Source organism: Pristiophorus japonicus, chromosome 14, assembly GCF_044704955.1.
Source record: "Pristiophorus japonicus isolate sPriJap1 chromosome 14, sPriJap1.hap1, whole genome shotgun sequence".
Classification (NCBI taxonomy): domain Eukaryota; kingdom Metazoa; phylum Chordata; class Chondrichthyes; family Pristiophoridae; genus Pristiophorus; species Pristiophorus japonicus.
In genome coordinates, this window is record NC_091990.1 from 124,113,743 (window position 1) to 124,127,068 (window position 13,326).

Sequence of the window (13,326 nt, forward strand, 5' to 3'; positions counted from 1 at the left end):
CTGGACCCTAACACTCTTCATCTTGCCTGCTACCTCTACTTTTTATTTCCAAATTGCATGTCAGAAAGCATTGTTTGTTCAAAATAGCATGTCATTCTCACAAAAATATTCCACCTCTTCGATTCATAAAAGTTCAACGTTGCCATTTGTAATTTTGTTTTAAATTACCTTACTGTTATTTACAACGTGGTTTCCAGTTAGTGCCTCAGCCTTGACCTCCCAAGTGCTCAATTGTTCTTTTAGTATTCAAATGGCTCTGTCCATTTTATCGGATAGTCACACCAACAAAATGAGTCTGATATTTGCAGCACAATAACCCGCTGGCCACATGATAATCACTGTGCCTTGGCTGCTTTCAGCGTGTTCCTTATTGAAGATGGACTATGCAGCTGGCCAGAACGTTTTTAATTTTTATTATTTATTCACGGGATGTGGGCATCTTGCCTGTCCGTCCCTAATTGCCCTGGAGACACATTTCGGCCCAGACCAGGTAAGGATGGCAGATTTCCTTCCCTAAAGGACATCAGTAAACCAAATGGGTTTTTACAGCAATCCATGGTCACCGTTACTGATGCTAGCTTTTTAAATTCCAGATTTATTTAATTAACTGAATTTAAATTTCACAGCTGCCATGGTGGGAGTTAAACTCATGTCTCCGGATTAAGTCTCCGGATCAGGTCATGCATGGGCAAGGAAACCTCCTGCTGATTTTCACCTAACCCCTCCCTCAGCTGATGAATCAGTACTCCTCCATGTTGAACATCACTTGGAAGAAGCACTGAGGGTAGCAAGGGCACAGAATGTACTCTGGGTGGGGGACTTCAATGTCCATCACCAAGAGTGGCTCAGTAGCACCACGACTGACCGAGCTCGCCGAGTCCAGAAGAACATAGCTCCCAGACTGGGCCTGCAGCAGGTGGTGAGAGAACCAACACGAGGGAAACACCGACTTGACCTCGTCCTCATCAATTTACCTGTCGCAGATGCATCTGTCCATGACAGCATTGGTAGTAGTGATTATTGCGCAGCCATTCTGGAGACGTCCTCCATTGTGATGTGTGGCACGACCACCGTGCTAAATGGGATAGATTCAGAACAGATCTAGCAACTCAAAACTGGGCATCCATGAGGCAATTTGGGATGTCAGCAACAGCAGAATTGTATTCCATCACAATCTGTAACCTCATGGCCCGGCATATCCCTCACTCTACCATAACCATCAAGACAGTGGACCAACTCTGTTTCAATGAGGAGTGTAGAAAAGTATGCCAGGAGCTGCAGCAGGCATACCTAAAAATGTGGTGCTAACCTGGGGAAGCTTCAACACAGGATTACATGCATGCTAATCAGCGGAAGCTGCATGCGATAAACAGAGCTAAGCGATCCCACAATCGGATCAAAGCTCTGCAGTCCTGTCGCATCCAGTCGTGAATGGTGGTGAACAATTAAACAACTAACGGGAGATGGAGACTCCATGAATATCCCCATCCTTAATGATTGCGGAGCCCAGCACACAAATGCAAAAGACAAGGCTGAAGCGTTTGCAACAATCTTCAGCCAGAAGTGCCGAGTGGACGATCCATATCTGCCTCCTTCTGAGGTCCCCACCATCACAGAAGTCAGTCTTCAGCCAATTCGATTCACTCCACGTGATATCAAGAAGTGGCTGAGCGCACTGGATACAGTAAAGGCTATGAGCCCCAATAACATCCCGGCTGTCATGCTGAAGACTTGTATTTCAGAACTAGCTGCGCCTCTAGCCAAGCTGTTCCAGTACAGCTACAACACTGGCATCTACCTGACAATGTGGAAAACTGCCCAGGTATGTCCTGTCCACAAAAACCAGAACAAATCCAATCCGGCCAGTTACTGCCCCATCGGTCCACTCTCAATGATCAGCATAGTGATAGAAGGTGTCGTCGACAATGGTATGAAGCGGCACTTACTCACCAATAACCTGCTCACTGATGCTCAGTTTGGGTTCTGCCAGAACCACTTGGCTCCAGACCTCATAACAGCCTTGGTCCATCCATGGACAAAAGAGCTGAATTCCAGAGGTGAGATGAGAGTGACTGCCCTTGACATCAAGGCAGCATTTGACCGAGTGTGGCATCAAGGAGCCCTAGTAAAATTGAACTCAATGCAAATCAGGGGGAAAACTCTCCATTGGCTAGAGTCATACCTAGCACAAAAGATGATGTTTGTGGTTGTTGGAAGTCAATCATCCCAGCCCCAAGACATCACTATAGGAGTTCCTCAGTGCAGCATCCTCGGCCCAACCATCTTCAGCTGCTTCATCAATGAACTTCCGTTCCTCATAAGGTCAGAAGTGGGGATATTCGCTGATGATTGCACAATGTTCAGTTCCATTCGTAACTCCTTAGAAAATGAAGCAGTCCATGTCCACATGCAGCAAGACCTAGACGACATTCAGGCTTGGGCTGATAAGTGGCAAATGACCACCTCCAACAAGCAAGAGTCTAACCATCTCCTCTTGATATTTGATGGCATTACAATCACCGAATCCCCCACCATCAACATCCTGGGGGTCACCATTGACCAGGAACTTAACTGGACCAGCCACATAAATACTGTGGCAACAAGACCGGGTCAGAGGCTGGGTATTTTGCGGCGAGTGTCTCATCTGCTGACTCCTCAAAAAGTCTTTCCACCATCTACACGGTACAAGTCTGGAGTGTGATGGAATACTCTCCACTTGCCTGAATGAATGCAGCTCCAACAACACTCAAGAAGCTCAACATCATTCAGGCCAAAGGCCGCTTGATTGGCTGCCACCTTAAACATTCACTCATTCCGCAGCTGCAGTGTGTATGATCTATAAGATGCACTGCAGCATCTCCTAAACCTGTGACCTCTACGATCAAGAAGGACAAGGGCAGCAGGCACATGGGAAAACCATCACCTGCAAATTCCACTCCAAGTTACACACCATCCTGACTTGGAAATATATCACCGTTCCATCATCGACACTGAATCAAAATCCTGGAACTCCATCCCTAACAGCACTGGAAGTACCTTCACTACATGGACTGCAGTGGTTCAAGAAGGCGGCTCACCACCTCCTTCTCAAGGGCAATCAGGGATGGGCAATAAATGCTGGCCTTGCCAGCGATGCCCACATCCCGGAACGCATAAAATTCATTTGTGAAATCACCACCTTACTATCAGGTTTGCTGATCAGGAAAACTCTTAAAAATATATATTCCTCGACTGAGCATATAACATGTGACTGCCCAAAATTGTCTTGGTTATAAGCAGATTTATTTATTAACCAGTGATTTTCTTGTTCTCTCTATCGCACGCTAACAGCTCTTTCGTTTAGGCAGACATTTCAATGTTATTCAGCTGAGTCTATTTCACTTTAAAGTGGAAACGCATTCTCATCTCACCTCCAGCACCAGTGCACCTGTGAAGGATTGTGTCCTGGAACATAGGAACAGGAGTAGGCCATTCAGCCCCTCGAGCCTGTTCCGCCATTCAATGAATCATGGCTGATCTATGACCTAACTCCATATACCCGCTCTTGGCCTATATCCCATAATACCTTTTGGTAAACAAAGAGCTATCAATCTAAGTTTAAAAATTAACAATTGATCTAGCATCAGTTGCCGTTTGAGGAAGAGTGTTACCCTTTGTGTGTAGAAGTGTTTCCTAATTTCATTTCTGAAAGATCTGGCTCTAATTTTTAGACTCTGCCCCCTAGTCCTAGACTCCCCAACCAGTGGAAATAGTTTCTCTCTATCTAGCCTCTCTGTTCCCCTTAATAACTTGAAATCTTCAATCCGATTAACCCTTAACCTTCTAAATTCTAGGGAATACAACCCTAATTTGTGTAATCGCACCTTGTAACTTAACTGTTGAAGTCCTGGTTTGGATCTCCAAAGATACATCTACAGTTTTTTTTATTAAAGTGACCCCTTTACAAAGAGGGCCAAGAGAGGGGTGAGGAATGGGGGGCAGCTGGAACTAGCATGTTTCCAATGGTGGGCATCTTGATATGATCCTAGTGGCAAGGGTGCCCGTCATTGGCACCTGATAAGGAATCCTCTCCCTGAACCTGAACCCTCCACCAGGATCAGTGGCAGAGGCACTTCACGGGATTTGGGCCGAGATGCGCCCCATCACAGATTCTCAGCACCTGGATGTACAAGTACAACAAAAGTACTTTTTTTCTGTGATGCCTTAATAATGTACAACAGCAGAAGCTGAAATGGAGTTAAACCAAACTGGGTGTACATCTGGGCAAGTGTAGAAATGGTGGTGCAATTCCAATCGTTGAAATGATTGGAATTTCAGGGATGATGACAGGTCAGAAGTGATGTCAAGAAGCACTTCTTCACACAAAGGTTAGTGGAAATCTGGAACTCTCTCCCCAGCGCCCCCCCCCCCACCCTCCACCAAAATGCATTTGAGACTAGGGCTTAATTGAGTTTTCAGAACTGAGATAGATTTTTGCAAAAGCAAAGTACTGCTGGAAATCTGAAATAAAAACTGAAAATGCTGGAAATACTCAGCAGATCAGGCTGCATCGTGGAGAGAGAAACCGAGTTAACGTTTCTTGTCCGTGATCTTTTCGTCAGAACTGGAAAATGCTACAGATGTGACAGATTTTATGCAAGTACAAAGGTGGGGAAGGGAAGGTCTGTGATGGGGCGGAAAGAAGGCAGCAAATTGGTAGATTTTTGTCAGGCCAGGATATTAAGGATTAAGGAACCAAGGCGGATAAATGGAGTTGAGCTACAGATCATAATGTAACTGAATGGCGGAACAGGCTCGAGAGGCTGAATGGCCGACTCCTGTTCCTATGAAATGTATAAGGCAACAAGGTAGAGCTTCATTGTTGGTCGTCATTACTATATTTATGCATTTGAAATTTCTTACAGGTCAATAAAGAAAACGTAGTGAAGGTTGGCCACAGACAAGTGGTGAACATGATCCGCCAGGGAGGAAACCATTTGGTGTTAAAAGTTGTCACAGTAAGCAGAAATCTTGATCCCGAAGACACAGCTCGAAAGAAAGGTAATGACTTAGTTGTACTCTGGCACCTTGTTGTTGAGCCAGATTACATAGAATTTAAAGCACAGAATGTGAGGCCCAACTGGTCCATGCCAGGGTTTATGCTCCACATGAGCTCCTCCCATCTACTTCATCTAATCCCATCAGCATATCCTTCTACTCCTTTCTCCCTCATGTACTTATCCAGCCTCCCCTTAAATGCACCTATGCTATTCACCTCAACTACTCTCTGTGGTACCTAGTTCCACATTCTAACCACTCTCTGGGTAAAGACGTTTCTTCTTAATTCCCTATTGGATTTATTAGTGACTATCTTTTATATTTATGACTCTTAGTACTGGTCTTCCCCACAAGAATCATAGAATCATTAAATGGTTATAGCACGGAAGAAGGCCATTCAGTCTGTTGAGCCCATGACGGCTTTCTGCAAGAGCACCTCAGCTCGTCCCATTCTTCCGCCCTTTCCCCGTAGCCCTGCAAATGTTTTACTTTCAGGTACTTACCCGACTCCCTATTGAAAGCAGTGATTGAGTCGGCCTCCACCACCCTTTCAGGCAGTGCATTCCCGATCCTAAACACTCGCTGTATAAAAACAATTTTTCTTATGTCGTCTTTGGTTCTTTAGTCAATCACCTTAAATCTGTGTCCTCTGGTTCTTGACCCTTCTGCCAATAGGAACAGTTTTTCTCAATCTACATTCCTCATGATTTTGAACACTTATATCACATCTCTTCTCAACCTTCTCTACTCAAAGGAAAACAACCCCAGCTTCTCCAGTCTATCCACGTAACTGATGTCCCTCACCCTCTCTAAGGCCTTCACATCCTTCCTAAAGTCCGATGCCCACAATTGACACAATACTCCAGTTGTGGCTGAACCAGTGTTTTATACAGGTTCATCATCATTTCCACGCTTTTGTACTCTATACCTCTATTCATGAAACCCACGATCCTGTAAGCTTTTTGAACTGCTCTGCCACCTTCAATGATTTGTGCATAGATTCCCGCTGGTCTCTCTGTTCATGCACTCCCTTTAAGATTGTACCCTTTAATTTATATCTCCTCTCCTCATTCTTTATACCAAAATGTATCACTTCTGACTTTTCTGCATTAAATTTCAACTGCCACTCGTCCACCCATTTCACCAGCCTGTCTATGTCCTCTTGAAGTCTATCACTATCCTCCTCACTGTTCACTATACTTCTAAATTTTGTTTCATCTGCAAATTTTGAAATTGTGCCCTGTACACCCACATCCAAGTCATTAATATATATCAAGAAAAGCAGTGGTCCCAGTACCAACCGTTGGGGAACACCACGGTATACCTTCCTCCAGTCCGAAAAGCCACCATTCACCACTAGTCTGTTTCCTGTCACTTAGCCAATTCCTTATCCATGCTGCCACTGTCCCTTTTGTTCCATGGGCTTCAACTTTGCTGGCAAGCCTATTATGTGGCACTTTGTCGAACGCCTTTTGGAAATCCATGTACACCACGTCAACCGCAATGCCCTCATCAACCTTCTCTAATACCTCATCTCAAAACTCAACCAAGTTGGTTAAACACGATTTTCTTTTAACAAATCCGTGCTGGCTTTCCTTAATTAATCCACACTTGTCCAAATGACTGTTGATTTTGACCCTAATTATTATTTCTAAATGCTTCCCCACTACCGAGGTTGAACTGACCGACCTATAATTGCTGGGTTTATCCTTGCACCCTTTTTTGAACAAGTGTGTAACATTTGCAATTCTCCAGTCTTCTGGTATCATCCTGCTGTCCATCCCCCTGCCAATTTAGCTTAATCCCTCCCCAACTGCACAAGCATACCTCCTCATGAGGATATTGGTACCAGCTCTGTTAAGGTGCAACCTATCCGGCCTGTACAGGTCCTACCTCCCCCAGAAGCAGTCCCAATGCCCCAGAAATCTGCACCATCTGCACCATCTCTCCAGCCACGCATTCATCTGCTCTATCCTCCTATTTTTGTACTCACTAGCTCGTGGCACTGGGTGTAATCCAGAGATTACTACTTTTGAGGTCCTGCTTTTTAATCTCCTTCCTAGCTCCATAAAGTCTGCCTGCAAGACCTCATCCCTCTTTCTACCTATGTCATTGCTACCAATATGGAGCACAACCTCTCGCTGTTCAACCTCCCCCCTCAGAATGTATTGCAGCCACTCAGTGACATCCTTGACCCTGGCACCAGGGAGGCAACATACCATCCTGGAGTCACATCTGTAGCTGCAGAAACGCCTGTCTGCTCCCCTAACTATCAAATCCCTATTGTGGTAGGGGATTCGACAGTGAAAATATCTTCTCTACATCGACCCTTTTGAAGACCTCTAGCAGGTCACCCCCTCAACCATCTTTAATGATTGATTGATTAATTAATAACATCTACATTTTTTTTAAACCGCTTTCATTTGCTCAGGTGAAGGTCATTATCACAGGTTTTCATTCAATGTAGGATGATCGCTGAAGAATTATGTTTTATTTTGAAAGAATTAAAAAAAGGAATTGTATTTGGGGGAAATTTTCCTGATAAAATGATTAACTTCCTAAAAAAAAACCTACCACTTTATGATTTAACACAAGAATATAGTAAGAATACTGTCACCGGGAGGTCGATTTAACGACGAGTCCGGTGTCCTGTGAGACGACATTAGTTGTGTTCTAAGAGCTAAGATCACGTAACAGGGTGGGCCACGAGAAGATTGTCATCGTCCACCTCTGAGGGAGTGCAATGAAGGTTCACCAGACTGGTTCCTGGGATGTAGGGATTGTCCTATGAGGAGGGATTGAGCAGACTAGGCCTCTATTCCATAGCGTTGAGAAGAATGAATGGTGATCTCATTGAAACATACAAAATTCTGACAGGGCTTAACAGGATAGATGCAGGAGGATGTTTTCCCTGGCTGGGGAGTCTAGACCCAAGGGGTCACAGTATCAGAAAAAGTGGTCGGCCATTTAGGACTGAGATGAGGAGAAACTTCTTCACTCAGAGGGTGGTGAATCTTTGGAATTCTCTACTCCAGAGGGCTGTGGAGGCTGTCTTTGAGTATATTCAAGACAGAGATCGATAGATATTTGAATATTAAGGGAATCAAGTGATATGGGGATAGTGCAGGAAAGTGGCGTTGAGGTCGAAGATCAGCCATGATCTTATTGAATGGCAAAGCAGGCTTGAGGGGCCAAATGGCCTACTCCTGCTGCTAATTCTTATGGTATTATTATGTTCTTATAATCTCATGTTTTTGTTTGAAATATTTTTTCTCCTCTTCTGATTGAATTGTTTTATTTTTTTTAAAAACACTCTTTTTATGCTCATCAAAATAAAGGATGTTAGTGCTGGGGGTGGAACACTTTCCGTTTCAGGCATCCAGTGTCGATGCAATGCACTAGGACAGGTACAGCACAGCAACATCTCGGGTTTACCGCTCTCTCCTGTGCCCCAGCCCCAACCTGCACCAGTACATCAATTGCTTCATCTCCCATACCAACTCTCCCTCGGCTTGCCTGAGTGACATTGCCAATTCGTGTTGAATTTTTTGAGGATGTTTCCAGTAGAGTGGACAAGGGAGAACCAGTTGATGTGGTATATTTGGACTTTCAGAAGGCTTTCGACAAGGTCCCACACAAGAGATTAATGTGCAAAGTTAAAGCACATGGGATTGGGGGTAGTGTGCTGACATGGATTGAGAACTGGTTGTCAGACAGGAAGCAAAGAGTAGGAGTAAATGGGTACTTTTCAGAATGGCAGGCAGTGACTAGTGGGGTACCGTAAGGTTCTGTGCTGGGGCCCCAGCTGTTTACATTGTATATTAATGATTTGGACGAGGGGATTAAATGTAGTATCTCCAAATTTGCGGATGACACTAAGTTGGGTGGCAGTGTGAGCTACGAGGAGGATGCTATGAGGCTGCAGAATGACTTGGATAGGTTAGGTGAGTGGGTAAATGCATGGCAGATGAAGTATAATGTGGATAAATGTGAGGTTATCCACTTTGGTGGTTAAAAACAGAGACAGACTATTATCTGAATGGTGACAGATTAGGAAAAGGGGAGGTGCAACGAGACCTGGGTATCATGGTACATCAGTCATTGAAGGTTGGCATGCAGGTACAGCAGGCGGTTAAGAAAGCAAATGGCATGTTGACCTTCATAGCGAGGGGATTTGAGTACAGGGGCAAGGAGGTGTTGCTGCAGTTGTACAGGGCCTTGGTGAGGCCACACCTGGAGTATTGTGTACAGTTTTGGTCTCCTAACTTGAGGAAGGACATTCTTGCTATTGAGGGAGTGCAGCGAAGGTTCACCAGACTGATTCCCGGGATGACGGGACTGACATATGAAGAAAGACTGGATTAACTGGGCTTGTATTCACTGGAGTTCAGAAGAATGAGAGGGGATCTTATAGAAACGTTTAAAATTCTGACGGGTTTAGACAGGTTAGATGCAGGAAGAATGTTCCCAATGTTGGGGAAGTCCAGAACCAGGGGTCACAATCTAAGGATAAGGGGTAAGCCATTTAGGACCGAGATGAGGAGAAACTTCTTCACCCAGAGAGTGGTGAACCTGTGGAATTCTCTACCACAGAAAGTTGTTGAGGCCAATTCACTAAATATATTCAAAAAGGAGTTAGATGTAGTCCTTACTACTAGGAGGATCAAGGGGTATGGCGAGAAAGCAGGAATGGGGTACTGAGGTTGCATGTTCAGCCATGAACTCATTGAATGGCGGTGCAGGCTCAAAGGGCTGAATGGCCTACTCCTGCACCTATTTTCTATGTTTCTATGTTTCAAGTCCGATAGCCACTGGAATTGCATTGAGACTGCTCAAAATCATGTCATAAAGGACTTGTTACAGCCATCAGGTCCCAGAGGTGAAAAGCTTGGGTCTAATCCTCTATGTCTCCCAGTTTCCAGATTATACTATAATAGTCTGTATCGGTAAAATGATTTAAATTTGAAAACAACTACAACTTACATTTATATTGCGCCTTTAAGATAGTAAATGTCCCAAGGCAGTTCATAGAAATGTTATCAGACAATATTTGACACTGAATCACATAAGGAGATATTAAAACAGGTGACCAGTAGGTGTTAAGGAGCGTCTTAAAGGAAGAGACAGGGGTTTAGGGAGGGAATTCCAGAGCTATGGGGGCTAGGTCTCTGAAGACAGGCCACCAATGGTGGAGCAATAGCAATCTGCAATCAGGAGGCCAGCATTGGTGCAGCGCAGAGATCCCTTGAGAGTTGTCGGGCTGGAGGAGGGATCTGAACATTAAGATGAGAAAAACGTAGAGCATCATAAAGATACGTAAGCAACAATTCGCTTCAGAATTTCAAATGGGAGTATATAAACCTTGCTCCCAAGATCTCTTTTGCAAACATCCAAAATGTTGTCATTCTGTGATTCCTACACACAGCCAATTGAACGCTGATTTTGAAACTCTTAAAGCATTTATGTTCCTTTTCTCTATGAAAGGAAATCATTATTGTGCAGTTCACAGGTCTGCGTGGGCAGGTGTTTTGAAATAAAGCTACCGGCACAGCTGCTAAGCAACATCAAAAAGATAGGCTGCAAAAATGGCACACGTTTTTTTTCGTGTGGTGAATTTTCAAGAAGCTTTTGAAGGGGACGGTCCTGGTGCGAACTGAAATCAAAGCTCCACATGTCATGGAGTGGCGGGCGGGAGTCGGGGGAGCGGGGAGAAACCCAGGTGGTTTGTGTGTTGGGTGGAGTTTGATCATTTTCCAAAGATAAGGTTAATACATCAATTTAATTGAACTACCGGTTTTATTTGCATCTGTTAGGAGCCCGTTTGAACTAGCGCTAGCACAGATTATAGTTATTTAAGCATCCTTTCTTTTTCCTTTCCAGTCGACCTCAATTTAAAAATGCAAATGTCTAAATTTCCCTTGAAGCTTGCGTCACAGTTTTTTCTTGCAGTCTGATCATTATGCTGGTCCCTAAATTTAGGATCAAGCCATTGTTGATCTCGTTGTCACCAGGTTTATGTACCAAAGAGACATTGATTCAACATAAATTGTATCAATAACCTTTATAAAGAAAATTGAAGGCACTGAATTTGCTAAAACAAAGCGTGTATTTTTTTGTCTGTATAGGTTTTTCTCCTGAAGGCCGGTCAAAGGCTTTACTATATGAAGTGGTAGTTTTATAGTCCGTCACAGAGACCTGGGCTGACTGTTGGCTCTTGGTACTTTTTCTTTTTAACCATTCTCAGAATGTGGGCGTCGCTGGGAAGACTGGCATTTATTGCCCATCTCTAGTTGCCCTTGAGAAGGTGGGGGTTAGCCACTTGCTTGAACGTTGAGCCGCTGCCTTGAACCGCTGCAGTCTATGTGGTGAAGGTGCTCACACAGGACTGTTAGTTGGATACTTCCACTTACCTGTTTCAGACCTTGGGTGCAATTTCAACTCTTGCCGATGACATAAAACAGGAAATATCGGATGGGCTGTCCGTTATGCACCATTGAAGCCAACGGAGAGGAAAAATGGGCCGAGTCACTATTGCCCATTTACACCATCACCCGAAGTTACAATGAACGTCCCTTGCACCTGCTTAAATTTTACCATCGTCACAAGTACAAAATGAAATGGGCCAAAGTGCAGGCCTGTCATTGAAGGGGATCAGATTGGAAATGCCCTCCTCATGGAAATATTATCGGTTTTACAATTCAGCAAAGCCCAGATACTGAGCGAGGCTAATCAATTTGAATCCTTTGCCCCTCTTTTAAAAAAAAAGTTGGTGGAGGGGGAGACTTTCCTTGCTCCACCACAGGTGGCGCTGTGGAACTCCCCAGAGCCAGCAATCAACTTAAACCATACTAAAGGACAAAAACCTCCCCTATTACACTGGAATATTGCTGTTTAAACTCCCCAGGTCTGTCCCCCTGTTCCCCCCCCTCCCAAAAAAGTTGATCCTTACTGAAAAAGGTATAACTGGGTTTTTAATGATGCATTGACTACTTAACAACCGTTCTGCCCCCAAAAAACTAATTTTGTATTTGTCAAATGTCAAATTTTTTCATTGATACGATTAAAAATTACATGGTTTGTATGATATATACCTTAATCCTGTGTGTATGTCCCAATCTTTATTTCCCTCTCTCTAAAAATGTATTTAAAAAGTGACTTAGAATCTGTGCATTTTACTTCCTGGTTTACTGTCTGAGACTTCTTCAATGTGATTGGCTGCTCAGCTTGATTGCTGACATCACAATTGCTGGACACTGGAGATTCGCTTGATTTAGCCCCAGATTCGAACTAAGGTCGGGAGAGTTGGAATTCATGCCACAGAGTTTGCGAGATCTTTGTGGGCAGCTTTCTTCGAGGTCAGCGGTGAGTGCCGTCGCTTCGCCACTGACCGCAAATTCCAATGAAATTCATCCTGCCGATAATTATCAACAGGAGAAATTTTGTCCCGTGATTTACTCAGATAGCTCTGTGAGGTTAGATTGCAGGAACAAAAAATGGAAAACGGTAAAAGGGACATCCGTCCCATTTGGTTCTGGCAACATTGCCTTATGAACCTACTTCGCGCGGGGGGGGAAACAGATTTATATAATAATCTCCGAACATCAGTACTGCTTCTCATCGTTCTACACTTTACCCGATGCAATATAAAATTATAATCATGAGTAGAAATCTGAGGGAACAATTACCTGTTGAGTGAGGAAATGTAATTTTACCTGTATAATGGAGTAAGACTGAATCTTAGTCAGGTAGAGCTAACCAGTTAGTCCCACTCACTTGATCTCTTCCTATGTTCTTTTCCTGTTGCCCTGCACATTCACTTTGAAAATGACATAGACTCTCAAATTTCTTAAATCTAGGAATTGTGAGTAACTGCCTCCCTCATTCCTCCCTCGTCATGGGGTTGAAGCTTTTGGGGGGCAAATGCGCCCGTTTATAATGGAAATATTGATCCACAACAACAACGTGTGTTTACATAGCGCCTTAACATAGTGAAACATCCCAAGGCGCTTCACAGGAGTATTATGAGATTTTAGAAGTTTGATACCGAGCCACATAAGTAGAAATTAGGGCAGGTGACCAAAAGCTTGGTCAAAGAGGTATGTTTTAAGGAGCGTCTTGAAGAAGGAAAGATAGGCAGGGAGGCGGAGAGGTTTAGACAAGGAGTTCCAGAGCTTGGAGCCTCGGCAACAAAAGGCACGGCCACAATTGGTTGAGTGATTATAATCAGGGATGCTCAAGAGGGCAGAATTAGAGGAGCGCAGACATCTCAGGGGAGTGGGGGAGGGTGAT

At 44.1% G+C, this 13,326-nt stretch overlaps 1 protein-coding gene across 1 annotated transcript in view; it reads left to right on the forward strand.

The window, feature by feature from the left end:
* The window catches only part of LOC139280083 (SH3 and multiple ankyrin repeat domains protein 2-like), a 1,053,009-nt gene that overhangs the window by 938,400 nt on the left and 101,283 nt on the right, over positions 1 to 13,326 (forward strand). The window contains exon 16 of the mRNA XM_070899582.1: positions 4,905 to 5,040. Within this exon, the coding sequence (XP_070755683.1) occupies positions 4,905 to 5,040 (136 nt within the window). The remainder of the gene's footprint in view (positions 1 to 4,904; positions 5,041 to 13,326) is intronic.